At 39.0% G+C, this 26,402-nt stretch overlaps 1 protein-coding gene across 8 annotated transcripts in view; it reads left to right on the top strand.

Annotated features, from left to right (window-relative positions):
• Positions 1-1,631: 1,631 nt before the first annotated feature.
• mark4b (MAP/microtubule affinity-regulating kinase 4b) overlaps positions 1,632-26,402 on the top strand; it is a 37,930-nt gene continuing 13,159 nt past the window's right edge. For 7 of the 8 annotated variants that reach the window (XM_077565609.1, XM_077565611.1, XM_077565612.1 and 4 more), the window contains exons 1-11: positions 2,838-3,690; positions 13,356-13,553; positions 14,412-14,465; positions 20,879-20,927; positions 20,998-21,063; positions 23,923-23,993; positions 24,252-24,308; positions 24,637-24,873; positions 24,949-25,068; positions 25,652-25,751; positions 25,842-25,951. In XM_077565609.1, coding sequence (XP_077421735.1) covers positions 3,640-3,690; positions 13,356-13,553; positions 14,412-14,465; positions 20,879-20,927; positions 20,998-21,063; positions 23,923-23,993; positions 24,252-24,308; positions 24,637-24,873; positions 24,949-25,068; positions 25,652-25,751; positions 25,842-25,951 — 1,113 coding nt within the window. In that variant the 5' untranslated portion in view covers positions 2,838-3,639. Of the gene's footprint in view, positions 1,784-2,837; positions 3,691-13,355; positions 13,554-14,411; positions 14,466-20,878; positions 20,928-20,997; positions 21,064-23,922; positions 23,994-24,251; positions 24,309-24,636; positions 24,874-24,948; positions 25,069-25,651; positions 25,752-25,841; positions 25,952-26,402 lie in introns of those variants that run through there. The other variant, XM_077565610.1, reaches the window with a different exon arrangement.

A 26,402-nucleotide genomic window follows, 5' to 3' on the forward strand; every position in this document is an offset into this window, starting at 1 on the left:
GACCTGGCTGGAAGAAAAAAAGCAGCCGTCAATGTCTCCTGGCTCGGCCAATCATATGAAGCGATTCACACAGTCCCGTACATCCCAGCTTGTGGCTAGCTATGACACGTGATCACATGATGTGCAATTGGCTAGATTAGAACAACCCGTAAATATGAGGGCAATGCGCGCCACCGCTAAGAGGATAATTTGAACTTGATAGCAAGTCAGAGTCAATTGGCCGACGATGTATACCTATTTTTGCTGCATTAGCTAATATCTTTCAAATTGATGGAAGAAACATACGGCAAAAATACTTTTTACTTCTACTCGTCAAGTATGTACTTTTACTTGAGTAATTATTTGACGGAGTACTTTTACTCATGTAGAGAATGTCACTCAGTACTTTTCCCATCTCTGGTCATTAACCTGTGATCCCAGGACCCACGGAGGCCCATGAGACATAGCTTGCAGGTCTCCAAAAATATTCTAATTAATTGTGTCATGTAAATAAGTGCAAAAGGGCATATTACAAAAATATACAGTGCATATGGAAAGCATTCACTGTTTTTTTCTCTCTCCATATTTTGTTATGTTACAGCCTCATTACAAATTGGAATAAATTACCCCTCCGCCCCTCTCAAAATTATGCACACAACACCCAATAATGACATTGATTTTTTGTGTGTGTGAGCAAATGTATTAAAAATTAAATACATGCATGTATACAAGTACTGTATTCACAGCCTTTACTCAATTTGTCGATGCAACTTTTTGCCACGAGCTTGGCACACATGTCTTAGGGTAGTTTTGCCCATTCTTCTTGGCAGCATATTTCAAGCTCCATCAGGTTGAATGGGTAGCGTTGGTGGCTGCACAGCCATTTTCAGATCTCTCCACAGATGTTCGAGCCAGACGCCAGAGATAAACGGTCTTTTCATGACCCAAAAGATTTGAGAACCTTTGCTTTGTTCTATCAACATAGGCCAAAATCCTGTCTCTTCCATCTTTAATTGAACTGCAGGTGGCAGTAGTGTGGAAAAGACGCAGTGTGTTTCCCAGTCTTCATTGAGCCCAGGCATATATTTTAGATGAACAACTTTTAACAGCACACCACCAATCAAAAATATTATGATACTAATATATTGATGATCTTGCTTCGATTTATTGTCTCAAAACAATTGTTTTAAAATACAAGTTGCAGCACTCAACTCTTCCTGCTACAAAAGCACTTTCGGTGAAACAGTTTGTTTTGTTTCAAGGAAACGTTCAGGAATAACGGTGGTCTTAGCTTTACTTGTAAATGAAACGTGTGTTCTGGGCATTTGAATAGAGGAAATTGTGTCTTAAATGTTCACTTAATTAAAAAAAAAAAAGTTTTAAGAGAAACACGTTACTTCATTGTTAAAACGTCAAAATATTTTTAGGACATTATTTTCATGCCCTTTCTCCAAGCGGCTCAGCAGCCCACACGCTTCCCATATCCTGCTGTGCTGGATGTATTGATGATTCCACATCAACTTTTTTTTTTTTTTTGCCCTCTAATTGCTTTATCCACAGCTGACCGGGCACTTCTGCTGCTGCATGGAAATATGGATGTTCTTTCCAGTATCGATTCCCACAGGCTGAGCAGCGAGCTCTCTGCTGTCCACTTTGTAAGCTTCTCTGACAGATTACAGTGCTGCTTTGGACTCTGTTTATTTGGCTTTTATTTACTTTTTAAGTTAAAGAGTCATAACCAAGAGGCGGCGACGGGCAAAGGATGAGGCCTTGGGTTCGGTCAATAAGATCCAGATCGGTCCAGGTAAGACATCATGTAATATCTGATTTCTCAATACTGTTCACACAAATACACATTTAGATGGATGGATGCATTCAAGGGCTGAGATGTTTAGAGTAAATAACAATCCTGTTAGATGATAGTTAATCTAGGTGAAATTTCCCGGCTGTTACAATGTGTGATAACAAAGTAGTGGTAGTATTTATATATTTAATGTCAGTACAGTAAATATTTTTAGGAAAAACACTTGTTGAACATACAACAAGCAAATGAAAACTGGTGAACGCAGTTTGGAGTGCATGTCTCGGAAACTGAGGATTTAAATGGATAACTTTTGACTGTTGGTGTGTCATAAAATAAAATAAAAAGCAATTTAGTAGTAGTGTAAAAGTAGGTACAGTATACATTTGGAAACCGTTTCCATTTGATTACATTTGTTTCGGGTTTCTAGTCTGGGTTTGTATGTTTTTTCAAGCTTCAAGGGTTAGGATTTTAAACAAAGGTACAGTAAATGCGTTGAATTGGAGTTTCAAGACCAGTGTTAGGGGTTCAAATCCAGGTGTGGGGTTGTGTGTGTTGACTTGGTGGAAACTCTATAAAAGTGGTGATAAGATTCCGTAACTATTCGCTTGTCCTCCCTTCCATCCTCGTAGTGCCTTCACTCCCTTCTTTTATTATTTCCTTTCAAACCCTCCTTCCTTCCTCATCCTTTATTGTCCTACGCTTAACTTTTCTGTAATTCCTTTCCTTCATAATATTGCTACATTTCAGAGTTCATTCATAATCCTTCTTTCCCGCCTCCCCTTTTCATTGTATGCTTCACCCAACATTTCTCCTTTACCATCCATCATCCATCGTTATTTACTCCCTTATTCTTCATTCTCTTCTCCTTTAAATACATTAATTTAAAAAGTTACTTCTCAACAGCAGAATAATACGCTTTAAAAACAACAAAACAAATACAAGGTGCGCTATTTCTGACTGCAACTTGCTCGTTTCAATTACGAGGCGCCCATGAACGTATCGCCACCGTGGTAAGACTGATTCCCGCCGATTACGAAGCTCTCCTGAACGCATCGCGGCCATTGTAGGAGGAGAGAGGAAAAGAGGGGAGAGTCAGCCTGTCTTCTCATTTTACCGTCATTACAGTGGACGTCCGCCGGTCTCATTCTAGTGTCTAACGGTCCGGTATCGAACGATTCTTTCAAAGAGTCCAAGGACGCCGCGGAGGATATATAATCGTTTTTGCTTTGTCGCTGCACGACCACCAGACACCGGCTACCTTCCATTCGCCGCATCCATAAGCGGAGCGGGGGGGAGCTTCTGGAGGCTTTCTTCCTGACAAGGCCCCCTGGCACATCAGTGGAAATGTGGCCCCTGGATGTGTTACCGTGACAATTCCATATCTAATTCGACGCTGTTGTATAGCTGTGGACAAAAGCGGCTAGCCTGCTAGCTTCCTAGCTCACTGCGGCTTCTCTCTCCGTGTTACTGAGGACATTTGCTTCTTAACCTCCGGGATCATCCTGTTAGCGACGCCGTCTGTCCACCGGAATGCGGCGATAGAACAGAAGGGTGGGGTGACAGTGAGCCCCCATTAAGTGGGGGTCGAAAGTCTGGCCACTGTTTACCGTATTTTTTGTTTTTCTCGATGATGCTGAGTTGGTGGGACTCCGTGGAGCTCACTGGACTATTTGCCGTGCTGCCTTCACGGACCTTCACTATGAAGATTGTATGAGATACCTCCCTTGCCCCCTCAAATACGCTGCGTCTGCTGTTATTGACAGCCAGAGGGTGACTTTTCTGGCACAGTGTGTACACTACACACAACAGTCTGCTCGTTTCCCTTCTCCTGACCGGAATCGCACTCAGGGACGAGAATGTCTTTATTACGCGCCGCACTGCCCGGAAACGAGCGGAACCCGGATCATGTAAGTACATGTAAACAACACACACACACACACACACACACACGCACGCACACGCACGTGCACGCGCGCTGCTGCCTCCTATCATGTCCATTTTGATCTATAACTCCCTCCTTCGGGCCACCCATGTCCAAAAGCCGATCAATACCTAATACAGTTGATGCTAGACCACCCTGAACTAACCCACTCAGTCCCTCTATACCCGTTTAAATCATTGGCATCTAAAGCATGTAGAGAGATGAAACTGTATGACTGGATTGATCCTTGCATCTGTAATCAAAAGTGGAAAAAGTGTGTGTGTGAAGGGGTGGGTGGCAAATACAGGCACTAAAAGCGAATCAGACTGAAATTACATTCAGATTCGACCTTTTCATTCCGAGTGAGGTTTTTATATGGAGTATTTTCATTTCATTTGGTCATTCCAATTCGTTCTGATTGTAATACAGGCTCCATGTAAACCCGGCTACTGATCCGGACTCAAAGATATAAAATTTGTGATGTCATGCCATTTCCGCACCTTATAAATTATCAGCATCCAAAATATAATTTTGCCTTTTTGTACACACAAGGCACCATTATTTACTTAGATGAAAATGATTTCAGGTGCTGCCCCTTCACATGGACTTTTTCCTGACATTATTTCCCTACAGGCTTCAGCTAATTTCCCATCTGCTGAAATTTAAAAGCAACATATGGGTACACTTCTTCTGTAGTCATCTTTGTAGGTGAAAAACGAATTCCTGTCATTTAAGAATTTGCTGTGTTCAGTAGCATCAGGGAGCTGTAAACAAATGTTTTGAAAAGTTTTTTGGAAGGGTTGACAAAACTTTGTTAACTTTAATTTGGATATTTTTTATTCTATGTCTTTGTTGTCTTTGAAAGTTTCATCTACTTTCTCTGGCATCATTCAGTGCCACATACAGCTTAGCGTTGGGCGGTATGGCCCAAAAAATAAAATCTTGATTTTTTTTTTTAGTCATTCAGGATAATTATGATTTTAATTGATTTTAATCTAATAAATCCAACAAACATTTACTCAAAGGTTTCATTTATTCAAAAATAATTCCTGTGCGAAATGTTCAGACAACAAAAATGTATACTGATTCTGAATCAGTTTTAACATAAACTTAACATTCATAGTTTGTGCTTAAATGCCACACTTAAGTACCAGGTAGCTATTGTAAACACCCATCCAGAATTCTGCCACTTGTGCAAAAATGACTACTCGCAATAACATTTGGCTGTAACGGAACATAAGAACAAAAGCTTTTGATAATCCAAAAGACAAAATTTAATTTTACGATTTAGTAAATTTTCGATAAGATTTTTAAAATGACGATTAATCAAATTAATTCGATTTATTGCCTAGCCATAGCATGGCTTAAGTGAAATATCCCATTTTGACTTGTTTTAAGACTGGATATTTCCTAATTAAACTACTTCTTCTTGACAGATGGCTTTTCTAAAAACAGGTTTTGAAAACAAAAAAGCTTGTTGTGAACTGGGCCAAAGTCACAAGCCCTGGTAGTTAGCAACATTAGCATGGCAACAGTAGTGCGGCTTACGGGAGTATTGTCTTCGCCTTATTCCTTTCCAGCCATGTCCACGTTCTTGTGTAGTTTCATGTTCATTCACAAGCTCATCTAATTCTGCTTAACTAATAGGAATAATTATTCCAGGGTTAATGTGTGACCATCAAACCCTTTTCAATTGTACAGGCAATCTTTTCTGGTTTCCCAGTCATAGCAACAATGACAACGCATGACCTTGCCATATGACGACAGGTTTATCTTTACAGTCAATGCTGCAGGACTGAAATATTTTGCTCAAGGCGAGCCATGAGATTTGATCAGTGTGTGTAATGTAAGGCCTAAAGTGGGCATGGCTTAGTGCCTGTGTGCACATGCATGGCTTTGTTGTTTTTCCTCCTATAAAGTCCACTCTGTGTGCCAATGCTGTTTTGATTTCATCGTTAGTCGAGTAGTGATTTTGAAAACTTTACCATCCTCCAAAATGAAGTGGCCATTGGTATGAATGGTAATTTTGACCATTACCAGGTGTCCTTCCAACCAAAAATGTGTCCTAGAGATTTTGTCTGTTCGCGACTAAATTCGAGCCACATATCCAAGACAGATAGATGACTCTATATCGTAAAGAATTTAACTTTTCGTCACTTCCTGCATGCGATTTGATGACTCGCCATGAAACCGGAAACTCTTAAAGGCCTGTCTGTTGCACACGCTGCAATGCGGCTGAACTAGACAGAACTGGACAACGGCAAACAAAATTATAGTCAACTCACCTGACAACTGGCGATTGACTCTCGCACACAGATCAACTGGCTACAAAGCAAAAAAATAAAACACCCCTTGTGTTCCTTACTAACAGAAAGCAATGTTTTGAGGTGCCACACATTCTCCGTTATTTTATTGACCCAACAAACAAGATTGCAGGATTATCAAGAAACAAGTAGATCGCTCTGGCCGCTGTAACCAATCTATGTGATTATAGTATAGTTAAGTATTATTATAAAACACAGTTTGTAAGGCTTGGCAGCAGCCAGCTGTATCTCACTTGTTTAACCGGAAGCATCATTTTTGGGGGGTGAAAGATCATGTGACACAAAATGGCATTTTGATTGGACATCGCATCTGCAATGTTGCAATCCCGTTCAGCCTTGGATGGACTATTGGACATTTATACCAACTAGTCGCAAAACGGTCGGCAACTCATCAAAAACAGCTGCTGAGTGCTGAAAAATTGAAACCCCTGAAGCCAGTCTTGCTCGGCAGCATATTTGGTAGTCATGTCTAGCGATGAAAGAAGACTTAAGAAACCATGCTGGAAAAGACAGCAGAAGTTTGCCAATTTGGTTCAAAGCGACTATTTAAGGCCTTGATGACTTCGGTAACATGTTTTGAAATGTCATCCCCTGAAGCCAGTTTCACTTAACGATATGAAATTGGGTAGGCATGTCAGTCATGAGTTGACCCATAAAAAGTCTCAAGAAAAACAAAGCAACTCTGCCATTTTTGGGGATCCCTCAAAGATGAACCAGTTCTTGAGATTTTATCGGATATCCTCCAAACAAGTCTGGCGTACTTCCCAATACGCTGCTTTAATTTTGCCTTTTACGTTTTCTGGACTCACAAAGTTGTGTCACAGACTTGCTGTCATAACCTGTTAGCCAGCGCTAGCAGCCTAGCACCACACCTCAGGCCCTCCATCATGTGCTCCACTGAGGCCCAGTCAGCCATGTATGACGCCTATAAACTTTGATATGAGGTGACCTATATTTCGCTATGTTTTGTTTTCCAACTAGACTTCGTGGTAAGGTAAAAAAAGAAAGAAGTGGGACAGATACTACGATGGTTTCCGTCTTAAAGCTCACGCACTCTGATGTGGTTGAGGTGCCATCTGTTTGCACTTTGCATCTCCTTCCAAGATGGTCACCTGTAAGTCGCAACACAATGCAGCAATGACGGTTTTTACGAGTGCTGGTAAACCTCCAGTCAATTATATGGCAAACCTCTTTCCTTGGAAGTGTACTACAAAGTGATTGTGACATCACGTTTTGAGTGAAATCCTTCAGGCATCTGAGGCGTTTTTCAAGTTCTGTTTTTGTTTGTAGAACACTCCTTGGCAGCACTTTGATGGCATTTGCTGCGTGTTTAGAAAAGTAGAACCCACAAAGAATACTAGACGTTTGTCCCGAGTGGAAATAAAGAACCAATTTCCAGGTCCTTCGGTAACCTTGCACATATCAAGACACCTTGACCCAGGTGTAGCAAAGCAGCCCCAGACAGTGTTGTACCTGAACAAGTTCAATGTATGAAGGTTTATGAATTAATTCAGTAATGTATTTCTGCCCGATGAACACGCTTCATCAGGCGTCTGAATCTTGTCATAATGCTACTTTTTGTGATCTATGTTGAAAGTAGTACACCCCATGAACCAAACAGCACAGTGACTAAATGCCACCCTTTGAATAGGCAGAGTTGATTACAAGTTTGAAGATACCGTTGATGCTCATTAGAGGAAATAGTTTGACATGTTCCTATGGTCAAATTATTTTCAATCTTCTACCATCAAACATGACGTCCTGTATTATTAGTTATTTTGTTTAACTCATTCACTGCCATAAATTCTTAAAAAAAATAAATAAATATTAAAAATTAGGGGCAAGAAGCGATTACATTTTTAAAAATTGTAATTAATCGCATGACTTCACTAGTTAACTCACGATTAATCACACATTTTATATCTGTTCTAAATGTACAATAAAAAAGTTCTAGGTTTTCATACTCTTGTTAAAAGTGGAAAAAAAAAAGTTAAACTAATATAAATAGTTCAAATGAATTTTTGACGTTTTTAGCCGTCAATGGCAGTGAATGAATAAAAAAAAGAAAGAAAGAAAATATTATAAAAAATTTGGGGCGGTTAAAGTTTTCGTAATTAATCGCATGACTTCACTAGTTAACTCGCGATTAATCACAAATTTTATATTTGTTCTAAATGTACAATAAAAAAATTCTAGGTTTTCAACAAAAGTGGAATTAAATAAAGAAGCGAATATTAACGCTAGTTTACATTGAAAACAGAAAAGAAACGCTACGGTTTATCAAGAATTACAAAAGCAAACTCATACGACGTCATCACACGGCGCAGTCGCTTCCTGGTCTTCTTCTTTTAAATTACTGGTGGATCACATCTCTTAATGGTGTATACCGCCACCTACAGCAGCGGAGTCCCCTCTCAATATTCGCAAAAGAAGAACAGATGGAAACGGGCATAAGTCGCACGCGCGTAAATTCACTTAAAAAATTCCAAACAATTGGATGGAAACTTGACTCGTAATGCCGAGGAAGCGCGTGTGACAGGTTTGAACGGTGCTGTCAAGCTTAAAGTGTCAAGCGTGTTTTCACCTGTATACTTCAAAAAGTCATTCCAAATGAGAATGTCATAGCCTATAGGGATCTCACGTCTGCTTCAAGTGACATCCGTGCTACTGAAAAATGCAATGACAACGCACCTGCTCCTCATACTGTGGTTACAGTCACAGACAGTGCACAGTGAAACAGTGTGATGCTGAACCGCACTAGTGTCAATATTGATCGGATAATGACTTGGTTGTTTTGTACATGTCGCGCACAGCAGACGGAAATATTTGTTGTGTGTTCACTTTTTATGGGAAAGGTGCAGCGTTTAAACTTGCCTTTAAAGTCTAGTGGAAAGGGAAAGAAAAACTATGTATGCGATGGTCTGTTCTCTTTCTTCCAGACCACCCAGCACTGTCAGGAATCCTGCCATATAGGTTGCATTCATTCAGCAGTTTCGAGGTACCCGAGATCTAAAAACGATCTATGACCAAACAAACCTTTACCATAGTTGATGACACTGCCGTCTAATAAACCACGTAGCGCGATGGTCGCCGGTGCAATTTGTTGGATGTATGTTCACCAACAAAATCGGTGTTAGCTTTGCTAGCTTTTATTTGAGTGTTTTTTTTTTTTCAACTGCTTTGTTAGCTTTACTAAGTTAGATATCTTATCAAACATGAAGTGGTTTGTGAGTTATCCTTGTGAGTTCATTGTCATTTGTCATGAACTCATTTGATTAGTATTATTTTTTGCATTGCTCTCACTTTTACTGACTCCTTTGTTAAAGAAAATCAATTCTTTTGACATCTTTTGAATAATTGATGAGTCTTAGAATGTCCTGATGTGACAATCTGCAGATAAGCTGTCATGCACTTCCTGGCATCTGTCACAGAAGTAGAGCTGGGTGATTGAATAATTTAGAGTTTATTGCTCAGGACCTTTTTTACAAAGTAATAAATTAAAAAAATATATATTTTTTTTAATGATTTTTTAAAAAAAAAAATTTTTCTTCTTCTTTGCAGCTTTTATAGTTCAAAGCATGCCCAATGCCCATGCTGACATGCACTACATGCACTGGCTGTGAAGTCAGTATGTGTTATAAAATGTCTGATTTGGTCGCTATATTGTGACTGTTCATACTGTTATGGTGACTTTTAGCAACCAACAACTTCAATTCTCACAATAAACAGGCAAAACGAGTGGCACCATTTATTTTCCACGTTATTTTTTTTGGGCATATATCAAGAAAGGAGACATGGTGCTCATTCTTATGTTGCAGAAGCATTGATTTGTCCACCTGTTGACCCATTGTAGGTACTTCTATCCTGTAAATATTTTGTTGAGCTTTCCCCTTGCCTCCCCTCTACATGTGAACATTTAAAATGTTTTTTTTTAAGGCGCATGTTTACATACATCTTTTGACAAATGAAACATTTTATGTGTATAACGGGTTGATGCTGTACACAACAAATTGATGAATACCTTTGTACAGTTATGTTTAAAAAAAGGGTTATGTTACAAAATATGCTTGCAATATTTAAACATTAAAAGCGAAGACAGCTGGCAAATGTCCGTCCGTCTTCTTCCGCTTATCCGGGGTCGGGTCGCGGGGGCAGCAGCTTTAGCAGGGAAGCCCAGACTTCCCTCTCCCCAGCCACTTCAGCCAGCTCCTCCGACGGGACCCCAAGGCGTTCCCAGGACAGCCGAGAGACACAGTCTCTCCAGCGTGTCCTGGGTCGTCCGCGGGGCCTCCTGCCGGTAGGACATGCCCGGAACACCTCCCCAGGGAGGCGTCCAGGAGGCATCCGAACCAGATGCCCGAGCCACCTCCAGCTGGCAAATGTGTTAAATATTTTACCATGAATCGTAAGTGGATGTTTGGGGTACGAATCTCATCCCCAGGTCTTGAATTCTACACATATGTTGTAATGTCTTTGTGCCTGCTTAAATGTGACACTTATCGCTCAGACAGGAAGTTATGCAAAAGGGTCTTCTTGAGGTTCTTTTCATTGTCATGAGGATATCGGTGGTGTTTGTGGCGTGACAAAAATGTTGGAATGCCCATTGGAAGTGAAAAGTGGAGACAATTTGAAGTCACTCACCACTAAAACCTTTGGGGTTTGGCTCTCAATTGCTCGGCAACCATTGACGCGACCGTGACAATCAATCAAATTCATTAACAAAATGGATGTGGCATGTTAAATAACACCTTGTGTCAAGCTGTGACTCATCCGCTTCTATTTTCATCACACTCTGTGTATGTGTGTGTGTGTGTGTGTGTGTGTGTGTGTGTGTGTGTGTGTGTGTGTGTGTGTGTGTGTGTGTGTGTGTGTGTGTGTGTGTGCGCGCCTGTGTGAGTGTGTGTGAGAGAGAGAGAGAGACGGGTGTTACCGTGGCAGGGGTGTGTGGTAAACTCAAGGTTGCGCCACTTTGCTTCAGCTGGGCCACGTCGTCACACTTCCTGGAGTCTGCGCACTTCCTGTTACAACACACACATACGAACGCACACGCTTTGTGACAGCAGGACACTTCCTTACACCATCATCACTGGTTTTCTTACAGTATGCCAAATGTAGTCTGTGGAAGGCAGTGGATGAAGTAGCAATTTAGCATTCTTAACCGCTGTGAATTAGGGCTGTCACAGACTAATCTAGTTACAATCGATGATCCTATCGAATATTCCATCGATTACTTGAGTAATCAAAAGCACTGGGTCAAAAGTTACCAATATGGATAAATGATTGCGCGTGACTGCCTACTTCCGGGCTCCTTTCTTGTCATACGCAAAACAGTGCGTGCTTTTGTAAACTAGCTCCGTTTTGTTTGCAGCCGTTGCGATTGGCTGGCAACCAGCAGGGACAGACTCCACCTCACCTCTGACCTTAGTGAGGATAAGCGGTACAGAAGATGGATGCATGGATGCTTGCAGCCATGTTGTTAGCAGAAGCAGAGCTTGTTAGCGGGTACTTTGAATTACAGAACCTAAAAAATAAGGAGTTAGCCACTGTCAACACGAGTATGTTAAAAGGTTCACTACGCCGCCATACAAGTTTAAACATACTGTACTAGTTCTACCATTCTTTACTCATACGTCTTGTCATACGCATGATGAACTGAAGGCTGTTTTGTGGGGGATGGTTGGGTGTGCGATGTGACGGCGGGCGATGAACGCTCAAATTGATGTGAGGTCGCCCCAAAATGAAGATGGTGCCATGAGACAAAAGAGAGGGCGGGAGCGGTTGGGTCCGGTTTAGAGGAATCGGAATGAGAAGCAAATTGCTTTGTGTGGGGGAGGGAGATGAAAGGGGGAAGGGATGGGAAAATTAAGAAGAAGGGGAGTAAAGGTATTATGAGGGATGATATAGGTATACATAATTCATGTTTTTATGTTCATAAATAATGTATTAATATTCTTTCTACTTTTGTTTTGTCCCTTTTGCACAATAGGAGTGTATAATGTCATAAAAATGACAATTTTCTTTATTTTGTCACATTTTGTAAGGAAATATTTTGGTAATTTTCTCAATGTACTTAAAAAAATTTTTTAAATTTTATTTTGTATTTCTTTTTTCTCTTAAATCTCGATAACATACTGCAGTCCCACAGATTTGAAATCTACTGGGTGGGGATGGGAGGCGGTTTGGACGGGAGGTGGGTCTCAGTCTTGTTACTACGTCTCCTCGAGCCTCACGATCCACAAGTGAGTGACGGCGAACTAACGTTACATGCGGTATATCCTGTCGCGACACGCTTTTTTTTTTTCTTTTTAAATAAATTCTTTATAAATTTTCGTGAAAACTTCTTAGGTGGTGGCCAAGTTACTTGGGTGGCTCATAAAGACAAGTGTGTAAAAATTAGTGTTGTTGTTTTACACCCCTTATTTTTCCTTTTTAAATCTAAGTATGGCTTCCGTTGCCAGGCGGATGAAGCCATGAAGCTAGGAGTGTCTACTTGTTAGCCCCATTTCTAAAAAAAAAAAAAAAAAAAAACTCACCAGCAATCTAACCAAGCTGACTTTAGGCAAGAGGTGGGAGGTTTGGAGTGCCCTAATTAAAAAGGCTTTTTTTTTTTAATTGAAAGGTGATAGCAAACAGTTTTTTTTCTTATACTGTATACTTCATAGTAGGCGTGTGAATTGCCTAGTACCTGGCGATTCGATTCGTATCACGATTCATATGTCACGATTCGATACCGATTAATCCCGATACGAATCTATAAATTGATTATTGCGATTTTTTTGTGTGATTTTTTTTTTAACTCAAATTTTGAGAATAACTTGTACATGTACACTGTAAGATCTCTATGAAAATGTATTTATTTATCTAGAAATTCAGGCTTATAACTGAGCCACTGCATTTAACAAACAGGTTGCAGTCTGTTTTGTGTTTGTTTTAATATGGTGTGGAAACTGTTTTGGTCTTAATAATTTATTATTTTTTTAATAATTTTTTAAAATAATTTTTCCATTTGTATACTTAATTGAATGTTTTATGTTTTGTTTGTTTTTCCAGTAGAGTACAAAGGCATGTTCCGCTGAACTTATTAGGTACTGGAGAGGAAAACAAATAACATAAACAAGTAAAGTGCAGCTCAGCCTCTAGCTAGCAGATATCACGGTTGTCAAGTCAAACTTGCTCATTTCCTAAAAAGAATACTTAACGATATTTAGTTACCCTTTGACAGCGCAGCAATGCAAGCTATGGTATTGCTAAGCACAAAATGATGTTTGCTGGGCAGTGACTGTTTGTGTCTTTTCTGATCTGAAGTGTCCGCCTGTTGTCTCCTCAGCACTCCTCGCTGTCCACCAGCCGCTCGGACAAGAGCTCAGGATGGTCGAGCCGCTCGCTGGGTGCCCGATGCCGCAACTCTATCGCACTGTGCTCAGATGAACAGCCGCACATTGGAAACTACCGGCTGCTCAAGACCATCGGCAAGGGCAACTTTGCCAAGGTCAAACTGGCGCGACACATCCTGACGGGTAAAGAGGTATGTTTTTCCGAAGACTTGTAAGTTCAATGCTGGATTTACACAGCAGGTGCAAATAACCAATTGTGAAAGTAATGGCGGTATCACATTTATTTCTACACACATTTTAAGTGATTACACTCATGGAACACATGAAGCAGCCAGCATGATGCACAAATTGTACGTAAATAGTATTAACACCAGAAAGTGGCACCACAGAAATAAATAATAATAATAATAATAATACACCTCTTCAATGATGCATAGCGTTTAGTGTGCCTAAATTGACTCGTTCTATATCATTGATTTAAATTAAGGGTATCCTAGACATTACTGTACCTAGATGTTATTTTGCTTATTTAATGATAGCCACACCTCTAATGTCGCATACTGTACTGTATTTACACCTAAAACTATTTCACACTAAAACCAACCCCAAAAAAATCATAATAACTCAACATGTTCAAAATATCGTTACTGTTGTAGCATATCTACATCATATGTAATGTCTATACAGCTTTAATGGACTTGATTGTAATCTGTGCCATTCAACATGAATGTAAAATGCTTAAATGCTTTGACCTACATTTCTGCAAATTGAACTCGTTTAAAGAAGTTAAGGAAAAGAAACATCCTGTCATATGGGTGCTGCCCTGCCACGCACACACATGACTATGTAAGTGGTGTAGTGTGCGTGTTGGTTGACAAAGTCTCTGTTGATCCTGGTTGGTTTGTGGTATTCTTGTCTTTTTTTCACAGCAAAACAACTGTAGCTTGTTTGTTCTATCAGAAGTGTGCACTGTCTTCATGCAACCTCCTGCTTCCCCCCCCCCTTTTTTTATGGTCACTGACATTTTGTTCCTTTTGTTTTTGGTTTAGGTTGCAATAAAAATCATTGATAAAACACAACTCAACCCTACAAGCCTACAAAAGGTGAGTGGATTTTATTTTATTATTGTTTAATGAACATTACAGGTCATGTAAAATTAATTTACAAGTGTTTAGTTTCATTTTTCTAATTGTCACATTTTTTATGGAAGTCTTTATATTATTTTGTTTTTGTTTTTTTCTATCTTTTTATATTTTATGTGTGTTTATAATTTTAATTTGTATATTGTAATTGTTTTATGGTATTTATTATATTTTCACTTTTTTTTGTGATCAGGGCCTCAGGAACTCTAATTGAAGTGAGGGGGAATAACTTTTTTTTAGTCAGGCCATAACCTTGTCTAATAGGGAATAAAATGCTTTTCCACTATCTTGTGGCATATGGTTGCAAATACTGTGCATCAAATTTATTAAGTTTAACTAGTATTCACAGTATCGGTCTTGGTTCCCATTGCTCGTGAATAGCAGCGGGTCACTTTAGACTTCAAGACCTCAATCAAGCAAGGTGGCTGTCTGTTTTTATTTGTGGTCTGACCTCTTATGTTAAGTCTGTTTCGGAGCGCAAACCTCCACCAAGGCAGCGCCATCTCTTATTTCAGCAATGGCCCTCATGATATATTGCTGTTAGTGCAGATGAATACGTTTTTATGTTTCCCCGGCTGCCGGCAGATGAACCAACCAGACTGAAAACCATCCAGTAACCTCCTTGAAGCAGAAGCCATTATATTGTTGACTGTGTGCTTTTCATGTCTCAGGATGTTTTTATCCAGAGGATTGAGAGTCACAGTCCATTATTGATTTCTGATTCAGCACTTCCTGTATGGCTGGTAAAGGCGGCCACACCAGAGAATGTTTTGTCATCTCCATGTACAAAGCACCCACTCGGCCCAACATCAAACATGAGGATTTTGGCACTTTTCTATTTTGCCACATTTCTCTGTCTATATTGTTTAAAAACCTCGGTGATAATTTCTCACACTGGGTACAAGTCGCTGTTTGTACGGAAAACAAACGCAGCCTTTGTCTGATTATCGGTTGACTTTATCATCACCGTCCCAACAACAACACGATCCATACGCTATTGCACACACACACACACACACAGCCGGCCTATTGATGAGTTGTCTGCTGGTTAGCTAACAAGTGTTGATAACGCCCGAGTATCGATGACGTCTGGCCCTCCCTGTGCAATACTGGCTCCCACCTGGCCTAGATACCAATCAAGCTGTGTTGCTGTTTCTACTGTGAAATGTGAGCAGTAGTGCAAATTCTCTGCAATGTTTTTAATATAAACGATGGACAAAAAAGGTGGCTCACCTTTTTTATTTTTTTATTTTTTTTCCTATTTGACATTGCCAACTACTGGCCTGGTGCGCATATGAATTTGTGTAGACACTATTTAAATAAAATAAACATATATAAGCCTACTGACCAACCAATTTGAAAAGTATGTTTTTTTTTTTTTTTACTTTTTGTCTTCACAAGTATTATCCATCAGTATCTCCAATTGGTTTTCAATTTCACGTAAGCAAGCAATGCATATATGTGAATTTTCTTTTCTATCTGGTGTCACAAGTTTTCATTAGATTGTTGTCATGTAAATGTGCCCTTAAGATGCCCGATAGTGACACAGATAATGTGTTTGGAGACTGTTTGTTTGAACCATCATCGAGCAATGCTGGCAAGCTCCCCCCCCCCCCCCCCCCCCCGTGCTGGCCCCCTAAAGCTGTAGCCGAATTCCAGACAGGCGAACAAAAGGGCAGCAGGCTGTGGTGCAGAATTGTGGGGGCTTGGTACAGGACAGGAGAAAGACAAGATAGAGAGAAGACAGACTCTGTGGACATAGTTGTCTCTCCGCCTTTTGTCTGCATGTGTAATGCAATTATATGCATTGCCGTTGGGTTGAATTGTTGGTCCAGAGTGTTTTGTTGTGGTGGTGCATGGAGAATATGTAGACAATGGGGGAGACATGTTGGGAGCAGCTTTTCTCACAAGCAACATGAACACAGCACTTAGACTGGCCAACATTTAAGGGCTACTAATACAATCCACTTCAGGTGGAAAATGTGACTTTAAAGCAGACCCACAGTTCCCGTAGTCCAAACGCAATAAAGATCCCGGTAGGTGGGGTGGTGTTACTTTCAAGAGGTTTAGGAACCTTGGGGGTGGGGTCTGCAACACCACCGTGAAAATACAATAACAAACAAGCCATATGTTTTCCTATTATCATTATTAAAAGCCACTGTAACATTATTTACAGTTAGGTGTGAATGCTTGTCCAGGAAATAACACACGCCTCTCGCCCCGAGTCACCTGCGATATGCTCTAGCTCACCCTAATGAGGACAAGCGCTATTGAAAATGGATGGACAAAATGGATGACACAGCGTAGCAGTCTGTAAGCGAGTGTAATCAAATTAAGTAAGTGGAGCATCTGAGTACTTTGAGAAGAATTAAGGGGATGAGCCTGTCACCTGTGCTTTATTTTCTGCGTCCCTTCAATCATGAGCTGAGATGAAAGAGATGTACATTTCTCTCTGACTTTTCCATCCTGCTTTGCCCGTTAAAACCCCGTCTAGATCTTTTATTTTGCTAACTGGCCTGCTGCCATGACAACAGCCATGCCGCGTCATGGTTGCCGTGACAATGCCGGTATTAATCCCCCGAGGGCCACAACACCGGCTGCACACACAGCTGCTGTGGTTTACCTATCAAATGTGATAACGGTTCAAACGGTCACTGTGGTCCTCCGTTTATGACGGAGTTGCAATCCTACGTGGGCAAATCCTTGAAAAGATCGTGAAACTTTGATGCCACGCTCCACTCACATTGGTTGACGTAGGCTAGCTCACATGGTAGCGTCACACATCCGTTGATTGATGCTTATTTAATTCCATAGGCAGAGTTTGCCCAGAATGACTAATTCAAACCGAAATGGCCAACTTTATGTTCAATGGGTGCTTGAGGCTTTTTTGTGCATATTTTCATGATATAATAGACATTAGGAAAATTGCATGAACTTACTGACAGTCTTCAAAATGAACATGAAACTGTAACATTATGCTTCACACACATTATATTGGTAAAATGGAATAAGCAATAATAATATTAACTCATTCACTGCCATTGACAGCAATAGACGTAAAAAAAAAAAAAATTGAACTGAATTAGTTTAACATTTTTTCCATTTTTGTTAACAAGAGTATGAAAGCCAAATTTTTTTTTTGGTACATTTAGAACAGATATAAAAATTTTGAATAATCTTGCGTTAACTAGTGAAGTTGTGCGATTAATTCCGATTACAAATTTTTGCCCCTCATTTTTAATAATCTTTTTTTTTTTCTTTAAAGAAAAGATTATTAAAAATTAGGGGCATCAGCCGATTACAATTTTTAATGGTAATTAATCGCATGACTGCACTAGTTAACTCACGATTAATCACAAATTTTATATCTGTTCTAATACAATGAAAAAATATTCTAGGTATTCATACTCTTGTTAACAAAAGTGGGAAAAATGTTAAACTAATAGGAATAGTTCAAATGAATTTTTGACGTCTATAGCCGTCGATGGCAGTGAATGAGTTAATAATAAATCTGTCTAATGTTCTTATTTAGACCCATTTGGGACCAATTATTGTATACCTAATAGGTACACAGTAATTGGCCCCAAATGAGGTATTACCTATCAAGAGTTTGTCAATATATGAACCCTAAAATTATCTTCAGACCAAAATGGCTAGACTTGCTTTTCAATTTCATGCATAAGCCTTTGAGTCTTTTTTGTGCATCCTTTATGATAGACCTGTTAACACAATTTTCAATTTTGTGTTTGTTGGTGAAACTGCTGTTGGTGTAATCTTTTTTTTTTTTTTTTACTTGCTGACGCAAAGAATTCTATTTTCCTTATAATAGCCATGATTATTTTGGTCAGGGTAGTCTTGATAAGATTTTTTGTAACATTTTATCTGTACGTTATTCTGTATTCTATTTACAGTAAATTCACACCTCATTTCAACCTCATGCTATTTGGTTATTGTGACATCATTTAGGGAGTGCTGCAGAAATTGTTTTGATTCATGCATCACTAGACGTCTGGAGACTGAACCTGTTCAACCAGGCCAAGTTTTTACGCAAATGGAGAAAAGTGCAATGTGCAATGAGGGAATAAGCAAGTGAAGCTTTTTGTGTCTCATCATCAGTAATCATAATTTTCTGCTTTTTTTTCCCCCCATGTCGCCGTTTTGCTTAAACAGATTTGTAATTGGGGATTTGACCTGGGAGATAGAATAAAGTACAGTTTTGACAGCTGGACTCCACAATCACATACGGCCCGCTATGTTCTTTAATCTCACCTACCCAGCATTTGCATTATCTTTTTTTTCTTTTTTTCTTTTTTTAAAGAGCTCAGTATTGTTCATTCGGTAATTTTACCGATTTGACATGTCATCATCATTGCTCTCTTTTTGTTAAATTATTTAAAAATTGCTATTTTGTATGTGCGTGTGAGTGTGTACTCATTAGTTCACCTAAAACCTATGAAAAATCCCATACCGTTCACCTAAACCGAATACTTCAGAATCCAGCTAAAGTCGTGAGGTTGTCAGGAGACCCGAGGAAGGATCAAAGAAAAGAAAGGAAAGTGAAATCCATCACCGACCAGACATTACCAACTACCCACCGGGTTACCAACTAGAGCAGAGGTGGGCATCGAGGACCGGAGTCCTGCAGGTTTTGCATGTTGCCCTTCTCCAACACAGCTGATATATGATCAGCTCATCAGCAAGCTCTGCATAAGCCTGATAACGATCCTGTTGATTGGAATCAGCTTGTGTTGGAAGTGAGAAACCTCCAAAACCTGCAGGACTCTGGCCCTCGAGGACCGAGATTGCCCACCTCTGAACTAGAGTCTTTCAGAGTCTTTCACCAAACCCAGAAACATCAAAATTCCAACAAATTAGGGAGAGCATTTGCATTATCGACAAACCTGTAATACTGTATATGTTGCTAAATAAAATATTTTCCATGTATGTTTTGTTTTAAATTAGAAATGATTTATTATACTTGCGTTACTTATAAATGATCCATTTTTCTAAATTAAAATGTTTTTATTAAAACTAACTTTGCGCACACAATTATTATATATGTATTCATTTGAATATATTTAATTATAACAAATGAAATAATTTGAATTATTAAAATTATGTATATTTATATATTTTTAAAAAGTGGCCCTTGAGCACAAAAGTTTGTCCATCACCCGGTCTACTTTCAGGTGTAAAACATTTTTACACCTTGACACTCACTTGTCCCGCCTGTTGTGTCGAAAGCAGGCAAGTATTATGCTTTCTGAAAGCGCATACAGGGTTTGGTGTGAAAAGCAAAGGCGGGGCTTCTGTGTGAAACAGGGTGGAGAAATTAGACTTTGACAACAGCCTTGCATTTTACTGTGAATACTAACAATAGAATATGCAGGTTCTTTGTGAGTCATTCGTGTGTGGTAGCGGTGTAACGTTAAATCAAGTACAACTGGACTTAGTTCGATGATTCATGACTACACACGACTAAAGCAATAGATGGAAATTTATTTATAATGTAGCTGGAAAATATTTACTGTGCTTCAATTTTTAAACTTTTTCAGTTTTGTTAAAGCCTTGTTCCAAGAAGGATTACATCCAATTTTTCCCTTCAAATTTTTTTTATCATAAATATGGAAAATATTCACAGTTATACAGCCTTTTCCTTTATTTTTTTTCTTCTACTTTTTTTTTCTTTTCTGGAGAGAGAGCTCAGTATTGTTCATTCGGTAATTTTACAGATTTGACATGTCATCATCATTGCTCTCTTTTTTTTTTATTATTATTATTATTATTTTTTAAAATAATGTATATACAGTATATATACAGCCTTTTCCTAAGATTTTATACATTTATTTTTCACATTAAAATTTAGGCCGCAATGTAACATAACAAAGTACGGGAAAGTTGAATACATTGTGGATGCACTGTATACGTTGTTTCCATTATAATATACACAACATACTTTTTCCAGTAACACCACCCTGTAGTATGTCTCCCTATGCCACTAATGACCAATCCTAGTGGAAGCATGACATATACTGTACATCGTCATCATCAAGGAGGTCTGAAAGTGTTTATTGACAAAAATTCATCAGCCTTGTCGTCACATTTGTTTATTCTGCTGGAGTCAAACCATTTATTATCCGCACACAACGTTCTGCAAAATGCATTATTATAATGAGGGAAAAGGGTGGGGCAGTGTGGCAGGATGAGACAGCAGTCTGGAGGACCATAATGGATGGATGGTAGGGGGAGGGAGAGGGGGGGTAGCGCATACACACAAGGGAGGAGGCCTACTGCAAGGCTGTACCTCTGCCACACTCCCCTGTGGGGCACCAAAAATGGCTCCATTTCGATGATATATTCTTTCCTTTTTCCAGCTCTTTCGTGAGGTACGCATCATGAAAACGCTCAACCATCCCAACATAGGTGAGTTACACGTGAGTTTGTTGATGGGTTGGCTTTATTTAGTGTGACCTTGTCTGTTTGTGTGTTACAGTCCAGCTTTTCGAGGTCATAGAGACGGAGAAGACGCTATACCTGATCATGGAGTACGCCAGTGGAGGTGCGTGATGGCGACATGCACACATGCTGTTTTATAACATTGATTTTTAAAACATGAGAGAGCGCTCACGTGTCGAGGAAAACAAAAAATTTTGAACATGTTTAACATGAACTGATTCGCTGCCATTAACGGCTATAGATGTCAAAAATTCATTTGAACTATTTCTATTAGTTAAAAAAAAATCCCCACTTTTGTTAACAAGAGTATGAAAACCTAGCATTTTTTTTATGAACATTTAGAACGGATATAAAATTTGTGATTAATTGTGAGTTAATTAGTGAAGCCATGCGATTAATTATGATTTTAAAAAAATAATCGCCTAATTTTTAATAATCTTTTTTTTTTAAAGACAAAAATATTTAAAATGTTAAAAAATTAAAATTACTTTTTTTAAACGAAGAAAAGATTATTAAAAATTAGGGGCGTCAGGCGATTAAAATTTTTAAAATTAATCGCATGACTTCACTAGTTAACTCACAATTAATCACAAATTTTATATCTGTTTTAAATGTACAGTAATTTTTTCTAGGTTTTTATACTCTTGTTAACAAAAGTGGAATTTTTTTTTTAAAACTAATAGAAATAGTTCAAATTCATTTTTGACGTTGAAAGAGGATTAAAAGTATTTGTCCTCTTTGCGTGTTCCAAAACTTGAAGACAGATTTAATGTAAGAAAAAACACCTTTGCAAAAATGATTTTTTAATCTAACAGAGATCTCTGGACATTTAACAGCCTCTAATTCATCACTTAAACAGGTGGGATTCAGAGCGTCGAATGTAGCTCTTCTGCGTGTACAATGGCTTCTTATAGTTAAAAGACCTCCTCTCTTTCATTTGTAGACAAAACATATCTCTGGGTACTTTTCCATGAGCAGTAGCGAAAACAGAGTCAGGAGTGCGTGCTCGAAACAGATTCTGTTCTCAAGGACCAAATGTGTTTTCGCACAAAGCGCTGAGAAGGAACTTTTTTAGACTAAATAGTATGTCCCAGTTTAAGGTCAGATTATACCGAAATCAACACCATCTGCTCTGCACAGGACACAAAACATCTCGACAAGGTTAATATAAAGAATTAAAATGTTAATAATGTCTAACAATGGTTAATATATGAAATGAAGAATTAAAAATGTTATAATATCTATCAACGTCTATAGCCGTCAATGACAGTGAATGAGTTAAGATGGTTGGGTGGACTATTCTCCAAGAAGTTGGCATTAGTTCGCTTAGGATAATCTTTTTTTAAAGTCGCTCTTTACACACACCTCCTCATGGGATAATCAATCTTAACACTCGCCACACGACACAATAATTGCTCAGGATAATCTTTTAGAGGTATCCGAAACCTTTATTGACTTTGATTGGAAGGGGGAAGATAAAAATGCTCAAATTTGATTGTTGCTATGCGTCTGTGTGTGTGTTTTCTCATTATCGTCATGCATGGCCCTTCCCAATTTGAACGCTTCTGTTTACCTTTCTTCTTTCATCTCTGTGCTGCTCTCTTGATACCTAACAAGGAGCTCGCTCACAAAATGGGAGAGAAACGCAGACAAACTCAACATCACATGAACTGACAGAGAAGCCAGTGTTAAACTACTCACACAATAAAGAACTCCACATCACAAGCTGGAGTGGACTCGTGACTGCCGTTTGAAAAAAATAAAAAATAAGAATTAATGTACTATGTCTTAAAGTTGATGACTCACCTTCTAGTTGTTTAGCCAACATTTTAGACCAGATTGTGGCTTATTTTTCCCGCCAGTTGGATGAATATTTACATAAACTCCAGCCGTTGGAATTATTGAAGTTTATAAGGATAAAGTGTGGTTTGTTGTATTAACGAAGAAAGGATATGAAGACATTTTTGGTCTCATAAATTAGTGTTGTTGTTTTACACCCCTTATTTTTCTTTTTTTAAATCTAAGTATGGCTTCCGTTGCCATGGCCACTAGCCATGAAGCTAGGAGTGTCTACTTGTTAGCCCCATTTCTAAAAAAAAAAAAAAAAAAACTCACCAGCAATCTAACCAAGCTGACTTTAGGCAAGAGGTGGGAGGTTTGGAGTGCCCTAATTAAAAAGGCTTTTTTTTTTTATTGAAAGGTGATAGCAATAGATTTTTTTTCTTATACTGTATACTTCATAGTAGGCGTGTGAATTGCCTAGTACCTGGCGATTCGATTCGTATCACGATTCATATGTCATGATTCGATACCGATTAATCCCGATACGAATCTATAAATTGATTATTGCGATTTTTTTGTGTGATTTTTTTTAACTCAAATTTTGAGAATAACTTGTACATGTACACTGTAAGATCTCTATGAAAATGTATTTATTTATCTAGAAATTCAGGCTTATAACTGAGCCACTGCATTTAACAAACAGGTTGCAGTCTGTTTTGTGTTTGAACAACATTAGAATAAAATATTAAGGCTTAATGTTTCATTAATATAACATTCTTCCATGCTTAATGTGTGAATCCTAACCCTAAGTACCCTAAGACGTTTTCTTGAATATTCCTATAAAAAATGTATGTTTAAAAATCGATTCAGCTGCATATCGAATCGATTCGAGAATTGCGCGCTGTAATATTGCGATATATTGCCGAATCGATTTTTTTCTAACACCCCTACTTCATAGTCTCCACTTTGCTGCATAAATTTCCTAGTTGTCTCAAATGCAGCTAGTCATTCTTAAAAAAAAAGGGGGGGGGGGGTGGTAGGGGCTCAGTAACCCCCACCCTTGTTCTAGTTTGTGGTTTCCCAGAAAAAAAAGCTTGTTTGATTCTGCAGTACTACTTAACTGGTGTTGTTGAAAACTGCATTAAATGTCATTGACATTCTATCTTACCATTACTCGCAGGGGAGGTGTTTGACTACCTCGTGGCTCACGGCCGCATGAAGGAGAAAGAGGCCCGCGGCAAGTTCCGACAGGTCGGTTCCAACTTCAGCCCACTTGTGTTTGTGATTTAAAAAAAAAAAAAAAAAAAAAGTAAGAATGACGCAATTGCTGCATCATGCACAGTAAAAAGTTGGTGCAGTTGGCACATGAGCCAGCAAAGATGAGCTGTAATTTTAACTGAGTGTGACGCAAAGACACCGCAGACATTTCCACTGCGGTTCACTGCTGAATAAAATAAACAGTGGCAGTCAAATTCCATATTGTATGCGTGTTTTATTGTATTTCCACAGATTGTGTCAGCTGTGCATTATTGCCATCAGAAGAACATTGTTCATAGAGACTTGAAGGTGAGCACACGCCAAAGTGTAATCGTTTATGTGGAAAAAAGTTTTAATCATTGAATAGTTGAGCGCTAAGGATTTTTTATTTAATTTTTTTCCTGGAGAGCTCAGTATTGTTCATTCGGTAATTTTACCGATTTGACATGTCATCATCATTGCTCTCCTTTTTTTTATTTATTTTTTTAATATTTTATTTTATTTTATTTTATTTTTTTTGTATGTGGGTGTGTGTGTATTCATTAGTTCACCTAAAACCTATTGAAAAGCACTAAGGATTTCTGCGGCAAATTGATCATGGATTAAATGTGTCATTTGTTACGCTCCACCATCAAAGGCGGAGAATCTGCTGCTGGACGCCAACTCCAACATCAAAATCGCTGACTTTGGCTTCAGCAACGAGTTCATGGCCGGCAGCAAGCTGGACACCTTCTGCGGCTCTCCGCCCTACGCCGCGCCCGAACTTTTCCAAGGCAAGAAGTACGACGGCCCCGAGGTGGACATCTGGAGCTTGGGCGTCATCCTCTACACGCTGGTCAGCGGCTCGCTGCCCTTTGACGGCCAAAACCTGAAGGTGTGCACGGGCTGTTGATGTTCGAGCATCATCGTTTGTGTGAGCGAAATTCATCTGAATTTGTGTTCCATTCAGGAGTTGCGTGAGCGTGTCCTGAGAGGGAAATACCGTGTGCCCTTCTACATGTCTACAGACTGCGAGGGAATCTTACGCCGCTTCCTGGTCCTCAACCCGACCAAGCGCTGTTCGCTGGAGGTGAGCGGGAACACTCTTCGTAGGACTGAGCCATTATTTTTGCGTTTTTTTTGTCAATGCGAACTATTTCTTTAAATTATTTTAGTGGGCCTCCGTTGTTCAAAGCTGATGTGCACTGCTTACACTAAAAAAGGAATTATCGCCGTTGTTTTTTGGGGAAGTAAAGACGTAAATTTTTTTTAACTCTTTGACTGCCAAAAACGTTAAATAACGTTTAGTAAAATCCTATGGAGGAGTGCCAAAGACGTTAAAAGACGTTTGTTTCAAAACGGAGGTGAAACTAACCATTTTCTATTGTGGATTACTAGAAAACGGAATAAGGTAGAAACTAACTTTTTTTTCTGATGAAAGATGAGTGTCCAGTCTTTCATTTGGTAGTATGTGTGTTTCCATAGTCTAAACACATAATTTTCTATGGACCTTGAAAGATCAGTCAAAATGCTTAAAATCGGCTAGCACCCACGGCATCCCTTTTCTGAAAACGTCTGTCAGTCAAAGAGTTAAAAAAAAAGTTAGAAATCTGAGATTTGTTTAAAGCCATATATAGCCCACCCCACTCATTTTGCTGTCATGACTTTACTAGCAAATCATGAAAGACAAGTGGTTGAACGTGAGCTTTGAAAAAGAGGAGCTGAAACCTCACAAAGAGCCCGAAGAGGACTTCAACGACACCGCACGCATCGGTGAGTATACCCCCCACCCACCCTCCACTCCCTCGGAATGATGCAAGGACTGACTTAAAGCGTGCATGACTTTGACGCTTGGTATTGCAGACGTGATGGTGGGAATGGGTTTCACCAGGGAGGAGATCCAAGATTCTCTCGTCAGTCACAAGTACAACGAGGTGACGGCCACGTACTTGCTGCTGGCACGCAAGAACGAGGCAAGTGTGGAATTTTGGTTTCAAGTTGCTTGTCTCTACACTCACACACACACTTACACTATGATACAGTACATCATCATCAATATAAATACATAATGATTATGTATAAATGTATGTATAAATATATTAAATAATATATAAATATATATAAATAATTATGATTCAGTTACTGATTTGGTCCGTAGCATGTCTGAAAATAGGCATAAATGTTGATCAGCAAAAAGCAGATGTTTGCAAAAGTCTCATTCGATAATATATAATAATTGATTAATACATTTATTAATCAGTCTGCTGTTATGGAGGACTACGGAATATTTTTGAGAATATTTACTGTTGAGAGACCGAAATTCCAATGACTTGGACAATTTTAAGTATAAAAATGTCTCCAAACGATTAATCAATTATCTAAGTATTTGTCGATTGATTTGAATCACTGCAATTAAGATAACAA

This window comes from Vanacampus margaritifer, chromosome 5 (assembly GCF_051991255.1).
Source record: "Vanacampus margaritifer isolate UIUO_Vmar chromosome 5, RoL_Vmar_1.0, whole genome shotgun sequence".
Lineage (NCBI taxonomy): Eukaryota > Metazoa > Chordata > Actinopteri > Syngnathiformes > Syngnathidae > Vanacampus > Vanacampus margaritifer.